General features: G+C 42.0%; 1 protein-coding gene across 1 annotated transcript in view; it reads right to left on the bottom strand.

Annotated features, from left to right (window-relative positions):
* Window positions 1-4309: 4309 nt before the first annotated feature.
* BRD9 (bromodomain containing 9) overlaps window positions 4310-21170 on the bottom strand; it is a 35513-nt gene continuing 18652 nt past the window's right edge. Inside the window, exons 8-16 of the mRNA XM_025198280.1 lie at window positions 18973-19048; window positions 17924-18019; window positions 17352-17484; window positions 15222-15333; window positions 11751-11789; window positions 11275-11346; window positions 8642-8744; window positions 6418-6585; window positions 4310-5249 (exon numbers count right to left, since the gene is read on the bottom strand). Coding sequence (XP_025054065.1) covers window positions 5149-5249; window positions 6418-6585; window positions 8642-8744; window positions 11275-11346; window positions 11751-11789; window positions 15222-15333; window positions 17352-17484; window positions 17924-18019; window positions 18973-19048 — 900 coding nt within the window. The 3' untranslated portion in view covers window positions 4310-5148. The remainder of the gene's footprint in view (window positions 5250-6417; window positions 6586-8641; window positions 8745-11274; window positions 11347-11750; window positions 11790-15221; window positions 15334-17351; window positions 17485-17923; window positions 18020-18972; window positions 19049-21170) is intronic.

The following is a 21170-nucleotide window of genomic DNA, read 5'->3' as shown; positions in this document are numbered from 1 at the left end:
CAGCCACAGCAGCCCTACTTAGGGTCCTGGGGGCCTTCCAGGGCTGCAGCAGTGGTGATCTGGTCATGTGAAGCCTGGCTGGCAGACAGAGCATGGCTCTGGCTGGCCAGAGTCTGGCTTTGGGCAGCACACACTGCAGGCGTGTGTGCCACCCCACTTTTTTCTGGCATGGTTTTTTTAGATCACGACATTTCCCAGGATCTAATTTTTGTGGCATGCTGCAAAAATGCAGTGCGAAGAACCTTTTCACATGCACTATATGCATTTTGCATTCCCTCAGAAGTCTTTGAGGCACCGCAAGGTGCATGGTCCTGCTCATCTGGACATGCCCTTAGAGTTTGGTCTAGCATAATGTGTCAACAAGGTGTGATAATGTATACATATCTGTATTTTATTCAAATCTCTGCCTCAATCTCAGGGCACAAAGAGGGAGGTGTTTGTGTATTAATTTTCCATGCAGTGTGAGAATGCTTTAAGGCAAATTTGTAGTAAGACCAGCTATCAGTATCACGTTTGTTGGAATCCGTTTTTCCCTGCTACAGAAGTATCAGCTATTCCTGAACGCAGGTGGAAGGCATAGTTCAGATTTGACATTTATCCTCTCCAAGGGGTGTGAAATAGAAGGAATACATATACCTATTTCAGAGAACCAATTCAGGCACCGAGTAGCAATCCAGAGTGGACTATTTATAACTTTTTTTCATTCATAGAATCAGAAAATTAGGGTTGGACAGCACATCAGGAAGTCATCTAGTCCAACCCCCTGCTCAAAGCAAGGCCATCCCCAACTAGATTATCCCAGGCAAGGTACCTAGCTGGGTCTTAAAAACTTAGAAGGATGGAGAATCCATAACCTCTCTGGGTAACCTGTTCCAGTGTTTTACTATCCTCCTAGTGAGAAAATCCCTCCTAATATATAACCTAACCTCCCCTCCCTGCAACTTCAGACCATTGCTCCATCCCCTGCCACCACTGAGAACAGTCTAATTCCATCCTCCTTTGAACCCTGCTTCAGGTAGTTGAAGGCTGCTATTAAGTCCCCTCTCAGTCTTCTCTTCTCCAGACTAAATAAGCCCAGTTCCCTCAGCATCTCCTCAGAAGTCATCTGTCCCAGGCCCCTCACCATTTTTGTTGCCCTCTACTGGATTCTCTCCAATTTGTCCACATTCTTTGTGTGGTGCAAGGGGGAGGGGGGGGCTGCAAAACTGAACACAGTACTCCAGCAGTGGCCTCACCAGTGCAACACTCCTACCAATGCAGCCCAGTATGCATTTAACCTTCTTGGCAACAAGGGCACACTCTTGCCTCATATTTAGTTTATTGTCTAATGTAGCCCCCAGGTCCGTTTCTGCAGAGTTGCTGCCCAGCCAGTCAGCCCTCAGCCTGTACTGGTGCATGGGATTGTTCTGTCCTAAGTCCAGGACTTTGCACTTGTCCTTGATGAACCTCATGAGATTTCTTTTAGTCAAATCCTCTAGTTTGTCTAGGCCACTCTGAATCCTAGCCCTACCCTCCTGCATATCTACTACTTCTCCTAACTTGGTTTCATCTGCAAACTTGATGGGGGTGCACTTTATGCCATCTTCCAAGTCATTGATGAAGATACAGAACAAAACCAGCCCTGGGACTGAGTCCTGGGTCACTCCCCTTGATATTGGCTGCCAACTAGACATCAAGCCATTGATTTCTACCTTCTGTGCTGGATGATCCAGCCAATTTTCTGTCCACCTTATAATCCATTAATACAGCCCATACTTACTTAGCTTGCCAGCAAGAATGTTGTAGGAGATCGGATCACCCCACCGTCACTCACCCTGGCGATCTTCAGAAAGCATCTTGACATCTACCTTGCTGGGGTCATCTGCCCCCAGCAGTCTTTCCTGCCCAAGTGCAGGGGGGCTGGACCTGATGATCTAAAAGGTCCCTTCCAGCCCCCAACATCTATGAAACTATGAAAAGCCTTGCTAAAAATCAAGGTATACTACATCCAGTGGTCTTCCCGCATCCACAGAGCCAGTCATCTCATGATAGAAGTCAATCAGGTTGGTCAGGCATGACTTGCCTCTGGTGAATCCATGCTGATGGTTCCCAATCACCTTTTTCTCCTCCAAGTGCTTAGACATGGATTCCTGGAGAATCTGCTCCATGTTTTTTCCAGGGACTGAGGTGAGCCTGACCCGTCTGTAGTTCCCTGGATCCTCCTTTTTCCCTTTTTAAAATATGGGCACTATATTTGCCCTTTTCTAATCATCCGGGACCTCTCCTGATCACCATGAGTTTTCAAAGATGATGGCCAGCAGGTCTGCAGTCACATCAACCAGCTCCCTCAGCACCATTGGGTGCATCTCATCCAGCCCCATGGACTTGTATACATCCATCTTTTCTAAATAGTCCCTAACCTGTTCTTTCACCACTGTTGGCTGCTTACCTCCTCTCCAAATTGGTAGACTGCTTACTCATTTAATTTGCAGTTCTTGATCTGAATTCTGTTTTTCTTTGAAAGAGTACCATCACTTCCCATGCAGCAATTTACAGTATTATAATTCAGTGTTTGAGAATTCCTTGTGCCCAAGAAGAAAATATTTATTTTGTAAAGAAACCAAAAGGGAAAGAAAAACAAAAGCACAAAGCAAGCAAATGCACCCTGTATAAATGGTTTATTTGCTTGCAGCATGAATTTTATTTAGTGTTAGGAGTAGTCCAAGGTTCAAAGGCCTTCTGGCAGATCAGAAAGACAGATAATTAGTCTTTTCCATATAACATCTTCAACCCTGTTTTATAAAACTCCTTCAAAACAGGAAAGAAAGATCAGTCCATTGGCTGGCTTATGCATGTGCACCTGTGTTCAGGAAGAATAAATTCTGGATAAATGTTTTAGTGATGAAGGTAAGGGTGTCATTAAAAACTGGGATACTGCTGATGACCTAAAGAAGAATGCTTTGCATTTGAAAGCCTAATTTTATCCCATGTAGCTGGTTCAATGAAAGATATCACCTACAGAAATCCTTGCCTCTATCACAGATATAGCATCCCTCCAACAGTACCAAAATTAGGATACCTCATTTGGCTGAAATACTCAGGTTTTACTAGTCAGAAAAGTTGTGGTTATGCAATTTTGCACACTTATTAGTAAGCCAAGGTTCTTTTTCTACTTGTAGAATTGCTATTTTGTAGCCCTTTTCCAGCCCTATTCAGTTCTCAGCAATGGACCTGAATAGATAGCTAATATATAGATACACACACAAAGAACATATTGACAAGTATATTAAAAAACCCCAGCAAACAGTTCTTATCCTCTTGTGGGATGGTAAAGGCTTACTTAATCATCACATACATGATATGCTTAAAAAAATTAAGAAAGAACAGGAGGTAGAAATATGTTTGGTTTTCAACCTAAATATAGCCTGCTTTTGTTTTGGTTGATGCTACTGAACAGATTAGGTTCTGTCCCTGCTCTATGTAGCCATAACTCTAGAAAAATCTCTCTCTTTTCTTTCTAGCCTTCAAAAATATGGTGCGTATTATATTTGGGGTCAAGTGTACTTTAAAAAATATGGTGCTGTTAGCCTCAGAGCTGTAAAACACTGGCACTACACAAAATCACTGCAAGGCAGCATTTAGATTCTTAAATAGGACCTTTCCGCTACATTCGGAGTTTCTAGATATAAAAACACATGGGAGATGCCTGTATTATTTCTTATCAATACTTCTCCGTTTGACTATTGCCACAATGTCTGCTACATGGATGTAGAGCAAGAACTCCATGCTAAGGGTTTTTACACATGCAAGACAGTGGCCTTTGTTAACCCCAGTCACCAACACTTCAAAACAATAGAGGAACCGATTCCTTTTAAGGTTTACTCACGTCACATTAAGAAACTGGTTGGCAACTCAAGGGAGGGGACATCCAAGTTATGAGCCCTTGAACAAAGACCTTGAAAACTGTCCAAAGTCTTAGCCTGGAAGCTGGGAGTAAGAGACAGGGACTGCAGAAAAAGCAGCAGAAAAAGCAGCTGCTGGAGGCAGGAAAGTGTCCTGCTATGCAGGACCTGCCACTTGGAAGAATAGCGGGGGGGGAGGGCAGAAATGTGCCCTCCGAGCCCCCCCCTGCCACTTGGAAGAATGCACATGGACAGACTGTGGTGGGGTAAAAGCAGGTTACCCTGGAAACAAAACAACAGATTACACATTTCATTATACTACTATAATGTAGCATCAGAGAAATACAGACCAACTATTTCTGCTATTTCAGGCTCAGTACAAATAAGCAAACATGCTCCCTCTTGGTAATAGTAAAACATCAACAGCTTAAAAAAAAAGAATATTTTTGTATGATTTTTATTAAGTTAATATTTACAAAATATTGCAAATACATAACATTCATCCAGCTTACACATAATATCAATGGTAAAAAACTCTGTCATGTCAGTGTTGAATTACAAAAACTTCATTTTTAAATTAAAGTACACTTGCTTGTCCAGTATACTTTCACTCATGTAAATATACGTTATGTTAAAAAGTCTAGGTATTTGGACCCCTTAATATTAAAAGATACAAGGGACCACAAAAAAAAAATGTTCTTCTTCAGTTGCAGGGCAGTATTCCTGTAATGAACAGTCTATTATTGCAACCAAAGTCCTTTTGCTTCCAAATGAAAAGTTTTTAGAGTATTAAGAAATAAGATTTTAACAACACAGGAAAATGTAGACAATGTGAAAATGATCACAATCTGGGAAGTTGTGTCTTGCTGGAAAAATAAATATTCCTCCTGGAGAATGTTCTTTGTCCTTGGAACTAAACAGGACTGTACCCATCTGATTAGAAATTCATGACTGCCAGCATGATGCTAGAAAAATGATAAGCATGTTTTTATAAAACACATTTCTTAAATAATCTGTGGTTCTTTTCTATTTCAAATTCATCATACGCCACTACATTAAAAAACAAAACAAAACAAAAAGTCTGAATATGGTGCATGGCTGACAACATGATATAAAAGGTAGGCAAATTTTACAAGTGCACAGAATATTATTATACAGCAATCCTCATAAAAAAAGAGGACAGAATCGAGGTTTCTGCCATATGACAAAAACTTTTTTATAAAGTTAAACCACCAAAAGAAAAAAAAAAAATATTGTACACATCAGATTAACTCGTAGTGGCATTTGCAGGTTCTGGAGACTGAAGAAATTCATAGGGGTCATGAACCATATCTTGCTGTTCCCCTACACTCAGATGAGAAGGGCTTCCTGCAGAAGTTGAAAAGAGACCATTTAATAAAAGGAAACATCTAGGAGAGAGGTTCCAAAGACAAAAAGCGCTGGTATTCAATCTAGCTTTCTTCCCATTCCTCCCACTGCAGGTGACTTATACACTGGATTTTCAACGAGACCTAGGCTGCAACCAGCCTGCAAACTTACTGTATCCAGCAGCAGCACCCTTAGAAAAGTTGTGCTGCTTTTCAGGCTCCCTATGCAACATCAGTGGCGAGCCTGCCTACAGAGCAATAGGGCATTTATACACGTACCTTTTTGTCCTGAGATACGCCGGAGATCTGCCGCTTCGGAGCAGACTCGATTAACTGAGTTTGCTCTGCACGCAAGCTGATGTGAATTACAATACTGCACACAGTGCAGGGCAAGTGGCGAAATGTGCATCAGCATGCAGAAAGTGGTGGCAGTGCATGTTTGAATTAAAACACCTTTTATGTGTTTTAGTTCAAAAGCATGCTGCTGCCATTTTCTCAGAGCTGATGCGCATTTCGCCGTTTATATAAAACTGGAAGTGATGCAGCGTAGGACACTATTTGAAGTGCTGTGGCATTCGCATGTGTAAAAATGCCCCCAAAGACTATTAACTAACAGACACATATAGATAGTGCACCATGTTTGAACATGGCGCTGCCAGATACAGCAAGTCATAGTCAAGACATGGCTTCCAGTTCTTTAGTCACTACTAAGGCTCCTTAATATCTTAGGTTCTCTTGAAAAATCTACCCCTTTCTACTACCCTAAATTTCCATTATTTACCAATTTTAATCAAAAGTATCCAAAGGAAGTTTCTTGCTTCTTAAGCGCGGCACAAAACTATCAAAATTTCATGTTGCCATTTGGTTCCATCTTATCCCTGGACCTTCTGCTGGTTTCAGATTAACTAAGGAGGTTGTTATAATCTTCAAGCAAGAGTGGATTTCCTTTGGACTAATACCTGACACAGCTGAAGGACTTATTTGAAAAGAATATCATGGGCTTTTAAGAATGAGAAATGGTTACACTCAGTGCATAGTATGTTTCAGCCAAATCATCTTCAAACAGGCATTTTTATTATTGGAATATTCCCTCCCTGTCCTTTTACCCGTAAAGTAGGTCATATCGCTCTGAATTGTGATGTTACAAATTCTGAGACACTCCGGCTTACCGAGGTGATGCTGATCTCTTTCAGAGGTGTTGGAGAGGGAACTGAGGTTAGATGAAGGCCTGGATCCCACTCTGTCAGTCTGAGCTTCATGAAGGTCCTGCAACAACTTCGTTGTTTCATCCAAATGTAAATGATTATCATCATGATCAAGCTCCTTCTTCACTTTCCCTAGGAACCACAAATAACCAAGATCAATGGCTATTAAGTGTGGATGAAGCCAATAATCAGAGCGCACAGATAAGCAAACAAAGATGCACCAGATTCCTTTCTTAAAGTGGACATAACTGATAACATGTTGAAAAAACAAGGACACACAAGGAAAGAACTGTATTTGGTTAGAAAACCAGTGCTAAGGAAGGACATGATAGATGTCATCACAGATTTAAAATAACTGTAATAAAGAGGATGGGGATCAATTTTACTCAGCATCTAGCCAGGGCTGAACGGTAAGTAATCAGCTGAATTTGCAGCAATAAAAATGTAGATTAGAAAAACCTCTCTTTTAACAATAAGGATTTTAAAGCACTGAAACAGACCATCTAGGGAGGATGTGAAAGCACGGTAATTGAAGGGCTAGAGTACAGACTAATATAGTTTGGGGATGGTCTAACTACACTTCATCTTCTCCAAGGAAGAAGGATATGAATTAGGTGACCTCTTTGATTCTTTTCAATCCCACACTTCCCAAATCAGTAGGCCCAAAACTATTAACTGGAATATGGCTACAGCAAAAGAGGTGTTAACCGGCACTTTATTAGCTGGAAAACTCTATTAACTGGCATCCAAGGGACACAGCAAAAGCGAAACCGGAAGTACCACTTCCAGGTTTCGCCACCGCTGCGAGGAGAGTTCTTGCCACTTCTTCGGCCCACGGCCCAGGGCAAAGCAACCTGTGCGGAGCAAAGCAGCCTGCACAGGTCTCCCTTCCCTGTCCCCTGGCACACTGACACCGGGGAGTGCACCAGACGGTGTACACTTGATTAACCGGAATATTTGATTAACCGGCATCCCCCATTCCTGGGGGATGCCAGATAACAGAGCTTTTACTGTATATGGTTCTTTTCTTAATCCCGCCCCTTGCAAAAAAACTCCAAACAAACAAACAAACAAACCCTAATTTTACAATAAAGCTAAAGAAACCAAGCCTACTTTCAACTAGTTTAATATATGCAGAAACAGATGTTTTACTCTTATATGAGGTTCTCAAAGAGATTCCCACATTACACAATAAACAGGAAAAAGGAACTCCACTTCCAGGAGAAATATGAGCTGATACTTTGAATGCTCCAGCTGGAGCTGAATAAACTGAAGCCGAGAATTCGGAAGAGATTCCTGACTATTAGGGCAATCAGATCCTGAAACAGTCAGTTCTGTTTTTGAACACATTCAACAGGAGTAGTAGGGACAAGAAAACCAGGCTCTATCTTCAAAAGCACTTAGGCAAGTTTACAAAAGGAAGGCGACATATTGCATCTGCAGTAAAAGTACACAGCGACCCAGGATGTCTATCCATTCCCATCCTATTTTCATGACTTTTAGCAAGAGGAAACATACATAGGACTTAATAATCATGTTTAAATTAGGCAGCAATGTGTTTGAAGAAACTCTAGTTATTCTTTCCCAACACTTCAAATGTTCACAGTCAGTCAGTAAAACCATACACTGGGCAAATGTATATTTCTCTAGCACAGAGAGAAAGTCAGGATGAAGTTCTTAATATACTTGACTCATGACCAAACAATATTTGAAACTCAAGTCTTTTATACTTTCAGGCCTTGACAGGCAAGTTCTTGAGATGGGTGGCCTTCAACTGTGTTATATCTACTGCTCTGGAGGTATGCAAATTCATTCATTTAATTTTTTTAAGGTGACTTTTGGAAGCTGCAGCTCTGGGTTCAGTCCCAGGCATAAATCTGCAGGAACGTGTAAGAAATTAAAACTTCAAATCTTTTATGACTACTTTGGTTTACAGAACAGAATAAGAGCTCCCCCCCCACCAAATAATTATGTTATTATAGAATGAAGGCATGCCTATGCAAAGGGAAGACAGACTGAGGTTGGGTGAAGCATTTTTCCTGTGCTGTGTGCTATCTACATGGATCATGAAAATGTTCGGTATTACTCAAGCACCTCTTTAGTAAATCTAGAAGTTACTCCACTTTAACTACTAGAGCTATATTATTCTACACAGCTGAATTGGCAAGCGTATTTAATCATCACTTACCCAATGAACTTAACATGGAAATATCAAGGGACACATCTGAATATGGCTTCATAGATAAAAAGTCCAAAACAGAAGTATTATGGTCTCCAACTGATTCCCCAACCTGATTCATTATAAAATGAAGAGGAAGAAAAAGAAGGATGAACTGGAGACAGAATTAGTGGGTATTTATCAAAGTAACTGTAGTTCTTGAAGGTTATTTCTTGCATATATCCACACTCTAAAATAATGTGATATGAGCTTGAACTTGCCAGACAGCTGTACTTGGAACTGACCACATCCTGCTTCTATTAGCATGCCTGCCTCATACCCAAAGGGGTAGCTACAATCACCATCTCATTTCCTTTCCTCTGTTGCAGTGCCATAGAACAGCAGGGAAAGGGGAGGGAAGGTTGGTCTCCCTACGTAGTAACCCCTTCTACCTCCCATGTGACAATGCTGAAGTATGAAATGTGTAGCTTTAATTCAGTATCTAGAAAGCTCTGAAAGGACATATTTCATCCCCCTGCATGGATCAAGGCATGCAATATTTGAAGATGGGCAAACACTTCATCATTATATTTGTAGATCTAACAAGTTATAATAGCACTTGCTCAAATGACCACTTTTTTGGTACCAAAATCTGGGAGACCGTTCCAAATGCTATACAGTGCTAGGCCCACTCTGGTCTTGGTTACTGCAAGCTACCATTATTGTGGTGTTATGGAGGGCAGATTAATCAGTCCAAGCATAGTACTGCATGAACACAGCTCTGTTGAAGTGGGGGGGGCCAACCTTTTAGGCAAATGTGACACAAATTAACCCCAGATCCTCCCCAATAGCCACTATCCTCCCCGTCTTGACCTATCTGCTTTGTACTCTGTCTGAACTGCTGTTCTTCTTTCTGCTCCCTTCTCTGCACTCCCTGTGAGATCTGCTACCCTGATTTCTCTTCCTTGCCATGTCCCAACGCTGTCTACCCCTCCCTGATCTACCTATAAAATAAAGAGGCTGCCTGTGCCACAAGTTGGCCACCCTTACTCTACTGCTTCCAGTTCAGAAACATCGTATTTTATCACATACAGCACACACTTCTTCCCCCTCAAAATCAGCAATTCCTCTAAATTGTGGTGTATATATTAAGCCCTAGATAGAATCACCCAGCTCTGATTCCTGCTGCACAGTGCAGCAGCTCTGGTATTACTAGGCAGGCAGCTGAGGGGGTCAATTACTTGTTAATAACCTAGTTTTGTCACTTCACACATTTTAACAATCATCTCACCTTTTTAATAGTCATTCCACCAATCAAGCAAATCTTTCTTAGAGTAATATTGCTGCCTGCTAAGGCTTCTGGCCTCTTCTCCTATTTCACAGATCTTTAGCTGTTTTTAAGATCATAGGTCCACCCCTGGAGACCATTCTTCAGCAGCAGCTAAGGTTTTAGTTAAGCAGGAAAGGGAAGGTGAGCAAGCTGAAGATTAGGCTTTGTCCCTGCTCTCTACAGCTATAATGCTGGAAAAACCATTTTTTCTTTATTCTGCCTTTCAAAAACAAGGTGGGTGCACCTACATATTAATTAATGCACTTTTGGTAACGCACATTAAATTTAGTACTTCCAAGTGTTTACACACGTGGTCCAGGGGAGGGGGAGAATGCTTTAGAGCAGCTCTAATTAAAGCACCTGGATCATCTCATGTATCAGCATCCCCACACTTCAAAAGGGCAGCAGGGGCACTTTATCTAAAGCTTGTTGAACAGGATGCACGAGATGCAGGAGGCTGCTGGAACAAGGTAATTGCCATGCTTCAGCAGATTTAATTAACTGATTAATCTAGTTTGCTCCAACACGTTGGAATCCCTGCCCAACTGAGGGCTCACTGCTAGCTGCCCCACTGGCAGATCGGGGCAGGGGACTAGGACCTGCCCCTCCCCTGTAGCTCTTGCCAAGCGCTCTGCCCCCAAATGGGGAGCCAGGGCCAGGAGCTCCCTGCTGCTGGGGCAGGAGAACACTGTCCCTACCCAGGTTCTGCCACTGGAGCTCACCCGGCAGCAGGCAGCTCCCAGGGACAGGGAGCAATCTCCCAGTCCCTGTCAGGAGACAGCTGTCTCCTGGTCCTGTACTCCCTGCTAGCCCCTGGGCAAGTACTCAGGGGAAGCCTAGAGCTTCCCCTAGCTGCTAAAGGAGGTCAGTGGACAGCCACAGGGGACGGGAGAAGACTGCTGCCAGGAGCAGCAAATCTTCTCTCAAATCCCTGCACGTGTAGATGTCTGCCCAGGGTGGGTTTACTCTAGAGTAATTTACTCTAGAGTACTCCACCCCGCAGTATCTGCACATGAAGACACACCCAGTGTGATGTAAACTTGGGTGTTTTATTGAATTCCTTTCTATAGCAATGACAGATGTCATAAAACTGAGTTCAGGTAAAGATGAAACAGAAAGATAAGACTAAGTTTAAGTCAGTTATCAGAATTCTCATACACTAAGAGATCTTGTTTTCTTATTTTGAAATACTTAAAATGCAATGTAGATATCAGATTTCAATCCATTAATCCTCAGCATTCACAAAAGCATGTGGAGCTAGAATCGTATACAGTACTCTGCACCCATCCTTTCTATCCATCTAACAAGCAGCAAGAAAACACAGTAGTCTTACCAGGATCTGTTTGGAGGAGTCTGGGCAGGTATTGCGCAGTTTATGTTCTTCCTTGATGAGAACTGGTAGAACCTTAAGTATCAAATCACATTCTAGGTGTTAGCATGTTACACGAAACAGCTAACTTCTTAAAGAACTCATCAGTTCATTTAAATCAACAAGTTCAAGGCTTGGGCTCCATATAATACTTCACCATTTTTAGATCTCTGATTGGTACATTTACAATTTGCTTTATTAGGCCACAATGTACATGGACATGCGAGTGCACGCACACAATTAGAGGGCAGATATACTATAATGCCTGCCTGGAGTGGAATAGCCTCATAAAATACATTCCCACAGCCCTATTAATATTTTATATACAAAAATATGGAGTGTTCCATTAACTTCTCTTTGTCAGAGGCTACTTTGCTGGGTTCCCACTGTGCTTTTTTTAAAAACAGAGATGCAGGTAAAATGCTGTTACTACAACTTACTTTAATGTCATCTGGTGGTTTAACTGGAATGTTTCTCCTCTGCAATGTACAAAATTATTAATTTAAGTTAGCGTAGACAGTGCATTTTTGTATACTATTAAGTACTCGCAAACCTTTCACACAAAAAATTGGTAAAATAGTTTTCATTAACATCTCTCACAAATCTAATGTATCACTACCACCATCACCATGTATATCCTGCTCTATCCAGAAGGCTCAAAGCAGCTACACCACAGCATCTGTGTGTTTTAGAATTATATTCTTTTATTTTAAATAGAAGCTTGACTTGTATACTGTTTCTCTCATTCATACACTATTCAAACTTACATTTTAGCCAACTGTACATCAGCTTCTGGCTTTTGATCACTTTTTTAATATTCCATGACAACTACAATATACCAAAATGTAAATTCCGAAAGATACTCAGTGGTACTAAAACTTATATCCTCTGTCAACATTATAGCTGAACCAGATTATAATGTAAATAGTCACTGACATCTGGAATTAGAATTGCTGAACACTCATTTGCAGCAGGATTTAAGCTTGATGTACAAGTAGACAACTCAAAAGAACTTTTGAAGGCTTGTATCAAAAAAAGTTTCTTTGTATAAAGAACTCAGTTCTGTGGGCTTAACTTCAAGCAGACCATATCAGAAGCCACTGTTTTTCATATGAAACCTCATGACCTTTTGCACTTTCTCCCTCTTAAGGAGATTGTGGTGCACACACACAAACTAACACTTCACAGTAAGTTATTAGTAGACACTACACTTGGCTGTCTGGCAAAAGACCCAGAAAAGGTTAGTTACCATTGTAGTTGTGGATATTTGAAAAGATCTAGAGAAGAATCTCTGTACATCACAAGGAAGTCTAGGAATTTACAGACTCGGTTAGTCACCCCCCAAATATGCAAGAAGCCTCTGTAAATAAGTGTAAGTAAGTGTGAAACCAGACATTTTGGGATGTGAAAGAGGCTTGGGGGGAAAAATAAATATAAACGTTCTCTCATTATGAAGAGAATCAGAGGCCTTTTCAGATAGAAATAAAGTAAGGCTACAGGGTGCAGTCCATCAGCCTACTCTCGCCTGCTGCTTCCCTCATTCCAGTTTCCCTGCGTACATCACTTCCCCTTTCCGATTTTTACCCAAACCAACATTGTTCTGCACCTTCACATCTACAGCATTCCTCCAGATTTTCCAAGTTGTTTGGATGTGGAATTCAAATGTTAATTCATTAAAAACAGGAAACTCACCCAACCTCGGTCCGTGTGCCTGGGGCAGTAGTGAAGGAAAGATCAAGGCAGATTTCTAGAACAGAGCTGCCAGGCAGGCAGGGGGCAGCCACAGCCCACAGTGGGCAGCTCTCCACTCTGCTGCGCTGCCCCCAGGGCCCAGCAGGCAGGACCCAGCATGGGAGGGAGCACCCCATTGCTGTGGTTGCCAAGGTGAGGTGCCCCCTGCCCACCTGGCAGCAGTACAGGGCACAATTCTACGCCACTGCAGCTATCATGCCTCACCTTGACAGCCATGGTGGCGCGGGCCAATAGGGTATGTTGGGGGGGTGTATATGTGGTTGTGGGGGCAGGGTGTGCAGGGTCCCCCCACATACTCCTCCCCATAGTGCACAGCCCCTGCAACTGGCGACAGCAGCAGCAGCAGGCAGTGAGTGCTCAGGGTGTTTGTGGCCCGTGCAGGCGCTGCTGCCTGGTGGTGTGCATCTCTGGCAGCACTGCGCATGGTGGTGAGGACCACAGCCAGGCCAGTCCTCCTCTATCATGTGGGGCTCCACGCATCATATGTGCAGCTCCCGGCACTCATGTGCCACCAGGGGAAGTCCTGCGGGAAGCCTTGCATGATGGATCCAGCTGCCTTCCCTGCTCCCTGTTGTGCAAGTCCTAGGACTCTGCCAGGAAGCAGGGCTCCCCTCCACTACCAGTGTAGTCCCAGGACTTGCACGGCAGGGGGCAACGAACGCAGCCGGCTCCAGTGCACAGGGCTTCCACAGACAGTGCACAAGTGCTGGGAGCTGCATGTGTGCTGTGTGGAGTCCCGTGCAATAGAGGCAGACGAGCTTGGCTGCGCTCCTTGCTGCCACATGCAGAGCTGGCCAGGGCTGCATGCTGCTGAGCGGCAGCACCTGCGTGGGCTGCGAAGACACTGAGTGCCCACCACTTGCTTCTGCTGCTGCCACTGGTGGTGCGAGTTCTGCATTCTCACATCCACATCCTGCCCACCCAAGCTCCACTGTCCCACTGCCCCCTGTGTGCAGGCTTGGAGCTGCCACCAGCCCCTTGCTCCTAGCCCCTGCCCAGCTGCAGCTCCCCCCACACCCATCCCTGCTGCCAGAGCCAACCCTAGGGGGTGCAGGGCCTGGGTCAAGTCAACCTGTGTGGGGCCCCCTTAACACTGTGCAGGGCTGTGGTACCCCTGCAAAGCGGGGGGAGGGGGCAGGAAGAAGTTTCCATGCTTCTTCCACAGCACAGGGCTGAGCTGCCAGCTCCAGGAGGGCCCCACGGGAGGGGCCATGGCTGCTCCACTTGTGCCCCCCCTTCTCCCCCACATGTGGGGCCCAGGGCAGTCTCCCTGATTTGCTGTACCCTAGGGATGGCTCTGCCTACTTCCCTACCTGGTGCCTGGAGCGAACAGGATGCAGGGGAAGCCAAGTAGTGCCCCAGTGGCTGCAGCAGTAGCAGCAGCAGCCCTGCTCAGAAGCTGCCTGCTGGCTTGGACAGGCCCATCCATGCACGAGGGTGGGAATGAGGCATGTGAGCTGGGTGGGGTATAATTAGTTGGTGGGTGCCAGCAGGCCGAATGAACTTCCCTGGTGGGCCAGATCTAACCCACAGGCCATATTTTGCCTACCCCTGGATTAAAGTGATTTTATTTCTCATGAACCCATCTGCTGTCTCTGTGACCCCATTTGGGGTTGTGACCCACAGTTTGGGAACTGCTGTTCTAGAAACTTGCTTGCACACTAAGGACAAAATGTTCCAAAGGGAAATGTATCTATAGAGAAATGCTTGGAAGGGAACTAAGTGGGCTGGATTTTTTATTTTATTTTACTTTTTGCAGCGCAGATAAAAACAGGAAACAACATTTTGTAATTCTTTGGTCTTCTGTTTGCTCATTTCAGGGAAGTAACAATCATGCAACAATGTTACATGCATGGAAAAAATCTTTGCAAAATGGAGCACCTGAAAGTGTTGAAAGTTTCCATTTTAGGGGTTTCATATTACTTAGTAAAACTGGCAGAATTAAAGGCTGGATTGTACTTTCTTCCACTATGCTCTAATAGTCTTAACACTCTTAAATTGCCTTTCTACAAATATTTGGCATTTACACAGAAGTGCTTGAGGCAAATCAGAAGTTTTGTAATGAAACTTAAAATGGAAAGGGCTGAAACAATGAGAACAACATCCTTATACTGATTAACCCATTTTATTAGCTGAATTTTTGTATTACAGATACTCACCTGTTTTAGTTGATAAATGGTTTTGGAATGATCCCCACCAGTAATCTGATCCAAAAGATCATCCACTATTTTCTTACTATAACTTCCAGAGTCTTTCACAAATTCCTGCAGGCTACAAGAGTGAGAGACACGAGCAACACAGAAACTTAGAACAACCACACTGACTAAATCCTCTCCTAATACACATTTCTCATCTGATTAGTTTCCAAAATTATTCTTTTGACTCTTCAGTTTCCTTCACATTCATTTCCTCATGCTTTTTAAAAAAACAAAACAATTATATTCAAAATGTTTGTATAGCAGCTAGGCTTGCACTTTCACTTACTTTTATAAAATCCAACTGTGATTTCTTTCTAAATTTTCACAATTACTGTGGATTGTATTTTTATCTAAAACTTGTTAAATAAAGTACTAAATAGTTCGTGGCTTTTGTAAAGAATTACAGTTAACCAAAAGAAGTTATTTCCACCACCAGCTTCCAACACACACAGCACACATATTAAGATTCTTTATCAACTATAACAGCATCAATAAATCTAAAAAGTTCTCCAACCAGCAAGCAGAATCTCAACTCTTAAATCTGGCTTCATTAAAGAAACACACAAAACTGACTAATAAAGTAGCATGGCACTGGGGCGTGCCTGCTCTTTTAAGGGATCTAGCAGCCTGTGAAGCAGCTTGCAGGTGGCACAGGGAGCTAATGAGAGATTCACTTGCCCGAAAGAGGGCTCAGGTTAGAACTACACAAGCCCAGAGTCTAAGCCGTCAGGCAGTCTCTTCCTGGCAGGCATGGGGTGAGGAGATCCTGGCAGCAGGGCTCCACAAGGGACTGGAGTTTATATAAACAACTCTGCAGGGCTGGGAACAGTGGAAGGTCGCCTGGGCAGATGAAGGTAGGGTTTTAGAGGCAAGTGGCCTTTGTTTTATTTTGAACCCACAGAGGGTCCATGTGCCCAGGGAAAAGCTGAGCCAGGCCAGAAAGCCCACAAGCCCAGAGAAGGGGCAGTGTGCAGGACCAGGGGTCCAGGAGTTCAGGAAGGGACCAGGGGGGTCCAAAGACCCCAGGGGGCTGAGTACATAAATAAATAGCATCACAAAGAAAGAACACCCGTGAGGCTTGGGGAGTGGTGTAAGAGAGGTATGGAGCCATGCAAGCAGCCCTTAAGGTGACAGGTGCCCAGCAGAGGTACAGACAGGCTAAGAGGGCCTACTAGCCTGGGGGTGCAAGACTGTGACAGAGGACCCCAGAGAGGCCCAGTGGGGATCGACACAGGCTTGGGCTCACGCAGAGCCTACAGGCAGCCTCCCTTTTATACCCTTCAAGGGATTCAAAGGAAGGGCTGCAGCTGAGCCTGAACTAGGCAGGGCTGCCTGGCTGCAACGTGGCCAGAGACCTGTTACAAAATATTACTGACATCTGCTTTTCAACACTTCTCTCGTATCAGGGAAAAAAAAGAACAGTGAAGTTTAATGACTTTTACTTTTACTGTTACTTTACAAGATCAAACATGCTGTCAAGGATAACATGCGTATCTTTGTTCATACCATCTTCAGATATTTTTGCAGTTGATCTTGGGAACAAGAAACATTTCCCCAGAGGCACAGGATTTACCAAGCTTTTTGTACAGTGTTAGTGAACTTCAGAGGCTTGTTCTTTAATTCCTACAGCTCATTCTTTTTCAATCAACTTCTTTTATTAACGTGATTACTTGTCAGTTTGACCCTCCAAAGCATCCTGTTCTAGACTCTAAGAAAACACTACTTTCAATTTTAAAAACTTTTGCCATATCAAATTGTTACAGTGAAATCAACCCTTAGGACATGAGTCTCCTAACAAGCCATGTGATGCAGATAAACGATACCTTCAGTTTGAAAACTCGTACAGAGAGCTGATTTTAAGTTATGCACCAAATCAGGATCAGGGTGATTATGAGAAATCCTGAATTCTTAGCCCCCAGTTCTATGCTCTGCCCTCTACTCCATCTTCTGTCAGGTTCTTAAAGTTGTTTTAGTAAGTTGCTCTAAAAGTTGATTTTCAAAATTAGTGTTGAGAAGGAAAAAATAACAAAACCTCTTTTCCACAAGAAAAAGGTCCTCTTGTTTAAACATCCCCATTAAGGACATGCTTACCTTAAAGCACACTGTATTCCAGTTTCATCTCCATACGCTGAATATAGCAATTCCATTTCATCTGATTTCAGGTCATGAAAAATAGAATTATTCTGCATCGAAAGTGCTGTACTAGCACTTGTAAGAAACGTGACTAAAATTAAGAAAAAAATATGATGGAAAATTAGCATGGATCTAACAACTTGTCTAGATGAGATAATTTTTTTTTTTCCAGAAGCAGGGACGTGAAACACCTGTTTCTACCCCTGGCCATTCATAGCTATTTTTAGACCTTAAAATCACTTCTCTCTATTGAACATTTGCTTTAAAAAAAAATAAAGACTTTTACTGCATATACCACATTAAACTGAACCATAATAAGATGAACAAGCTTCTAATACTGCTTTTTCATTACATTTACTTTTTTTGCTTTGATAAATGACATTTGCATTCAGTTGAAAATTCAAATAGTGTTTAAAGATAGCTAAGCATACTAGCAACTTGGAGGCAGATGTAATCCAACACTAGATCTTCAGTTTGATCAATAGGTTAATTAAGTTCAAGTTAAAACTATACTACCTCTAAAATTTTACCTTTGTTTCTTCGTTCATCTTTAAAGCCTAGTGTAGTAAAGCCAGGTAATAATTTGCTTGACAAAGAACTCAGATCCACTGGGTGAGTCTCTTCCTCTTTAATAAATTAAATAAAAAAAATTAGCATACATTGAATGATCTTTTCAAATACATCTTAGTATAAATCTTTTCAATGATAAATATTTGGGTATTATCTGCTTCTGTCTTATCAACAGAACAAATGTCATAACATTGAATAAAAGTAAACAGTTTTAAAAGATTTCAGCCATGAGGTTCAGACACAGCATGTCCTCTCCATTTTTCAGACTGACATTTAGTTATTTCATATCTCCTAACCATAAGTAACTTTCTTAACTAAATAGACTCATCTTAATAAAACATCCTGTTAGCTAGTTAATGAGCAGATAACATGAAAGCTGTGACAGCAAGGCTAGCTTCAAGTTTTTATACTTCAGAAAAGTACAGATCAAATACTTCATCATTATAAGAATGCTTACCCCAGTATAGCTTCTGTTATTTCTCCCAGCCAGCCTAAATTATGTCAATTTAACCATTTTGATACACTAAGCCTTCGAACAAACAAGTATAATTGGTTAAAAAAATGCACTCCTAACTGACATCACAATGTTGATAAAATGTTTTTAGTGCTGACCAGATTTAAGTCAGTTCCATGCTCTGATTTTATCACATGGCTTGACAGTAGTTGAGATGAAACTATGAATTGTTACAAGAGGGGAAAGAAACCTGAGCACAGGCTGTACTGGGTAAAGTAGCAGCAGAATTAAGAAAGTAGAATATTTTTTCTTTTATATTATATAAACTGTAACACAGATACGGGATACTGAATTAGTTTTTTTTTCAGTTCGTATTCAATTCGTTTGTACAATCCAATCAAGATGAAGTTTTCAAAATATTAAATCTAAAGCTAATTTCTGAATATCCACTAAAAAAGTCCTACCCTTCCCCCTCCAAAATCATGCTCATCACTAGAAACAAATCCTTAAAAAAAAAAAACAACAACAACAACAACAACAACAACAAACATTTACCTTCTGCTTCTGGATCTGATGGATTGACTACACTGAACAGTAAACTTCCATCTCCATTCTTTTTCAGATAACCAATCTATAAATAGAAACACACAGATAAAAGGAACATAAATGAGTGCTATACTCACAGTTTTAGTTCAAAACAGTCCAAATTTAAGAGCTGGGATACTACTTTACACAGACATCACTGAAAATTATTCCCTGGATCTGACATCACCTATACTGAACTGCTATGCTCCTCTTAAAAAAAAAAAAAAAAGATTGAGGTCCTGGCTGTAAAGAAACTTCAAAGATGGAATACTTTATAACAAAGATCTTTGTTTTGCAACTGATGCTTTATTTTTCTTAAATGAAAGTTTTAACTTATCTCCCAAACAAGAAATTCCAGATTCATCCTTCCCTGCAGCCTCATTTGTTCTAATTCTCAACAAATTAAATTCACACATTCTCATTCCTTCAAGTTCAAGGGTAGAAAAGTTTTTATCCCAATGAAACCAGTACATTGTTAACGGATGAGGGAGAAGTATGCATCCAGACTACCAAGGCAAGGTTGTTCTGGGTTGCAACAGGTGGAGCCACAATTCCCATCCCACATTTTTCACACCTGGTTCCAAATTCCAGTTTTTAAGTCTTGTTCCACCCTGTCCCCTTCTATCTTACTGATCATTGAATGAACCTATAGAGAACCATGGCAATGGAAAGATTTTAATGATGGAAAGATTAGTTAGTTCATTAAGTCTAACCCCAATAAACATGTAATTTCAATTATTCTTTTATTAAATGAAATAGCAACATGTTTAACTATTTTGATGGCTGCAGTATCAGAACCTTGCAGGGGGAGAAGTTAAAAATCAAGTCTGCTTTGAGGATACATATCTGACTGTCAAAAATACAACTTAAGGAAGAAGATAGAAAAAAAAATAGGCTTGTAGAGCTACAACCACATACTGATGACTCAGTAAAGTATGATTTGAGTCAAAAGGTCAAGATACTCCTTCTGTCTCATATCTGAGGGACGGGTGTTCTCTCATTCTATTTGCTTGTAACATGCTATTACCTCTTTACATATCACATTAATTCTTCAAAGGACTTGGTAACTGCATAAAATGAGTGCCACAGATGACATGAATATTGATAAATAGCTTAATAAATTCCACATTACACAAAATAAAAACAGAATGGGTGATTAATGTAAAGGAGAATTTACATGGATGTGACATTCAGCATATGTTGGACTGCCTCACTGTATTTAAGCATGGTCATTAAAAGTTTTATATAGGAAGCAACTTTCTCCATCTTCTCCCCTAAACTGGTTACATTCTTCAGAGAGGTCATCGATTGGCTGTTCCTTGAAGGAGCTGCTTAATATGGATTTCACTTGATGCAGTTTCCAGAAAAACCTCAGTTACCTGAACCCACTTCTAGTTACTCAAAACAGAAAGAACATCCAATAAGGGCCCTAGGTTTTACTCATCATCACCTGGCCCTCTTATTTTCCACTCGTGTCCACAGCTGACAGGATAACATAATAAAAGCCATTTACTGTATGAAACTATGGGCCCATCTAGCTCAGTGTCCTCTCTTAATTGTTGTAGATTTAGTGGCCTCCCTCTAGATGAGGAGTGGGAGGCAGGGGGGGAGCTGTAGTTCCTGGTGGGCCTAGGCCAGAGGTGGACAATTTATTTCAGCTGATGGACCAGTTAATAAGTTTTGGTGAGCTGTCAAGGGTTGCACACAAAATCTTTCAGAAGATATCATTTTAACAAATTATAGATAAAAAACAAATTATATACTAAAAACCAAACATCTACTATAACATACTTTAACTTTATTTCAAAAAAATATTTTTTGCCCCAATGTATGTATTTTTGAGTAGTGTATAGAGGCAATTGCATAATAGCTCAAAATAAAGCCTTACACTTGTATATTGTGTGGGCAGTGGGGTGTGCATGTGTGGGGGGGCACTGTCCACACACTAGATCATGGGAGTCAGCTGGGGGTGGGAGGGCAGGGGGCACGTGCAGTAGAATTTGCTTAGGCAGTATGGTGTCAGTATAACTGCAGTCTGCACCCCACACCCCATCCGGTCTGCACTTGTCCCACAGTGGTCCACATGGAGCTGAGCCCTGCCCACCTCTGCCCGAGGCAGCCATGCTCCTGCCCACCGATGCCACAGCCCCAGTCAGTGTACAGCTTCC

This window comes from Alligator sinensis, unplaced genomic scaffold (assembly GCF_000455745.1).
Source record: "Alligator sinensis unplaced genomic scaffold, ASM45574v1 scaffold428_1, whole genome shotgun sequence".
Classification (NCBI taxonomy): domain Eukaryota; kingdom Metazoa; phylum Chordata; order Crocodylia; family Alligatoridae; genus Alligator; species Alligator sinensis.
This window is presented reverse-complemented; position numbering and strand designations above follow the sequence as displayed.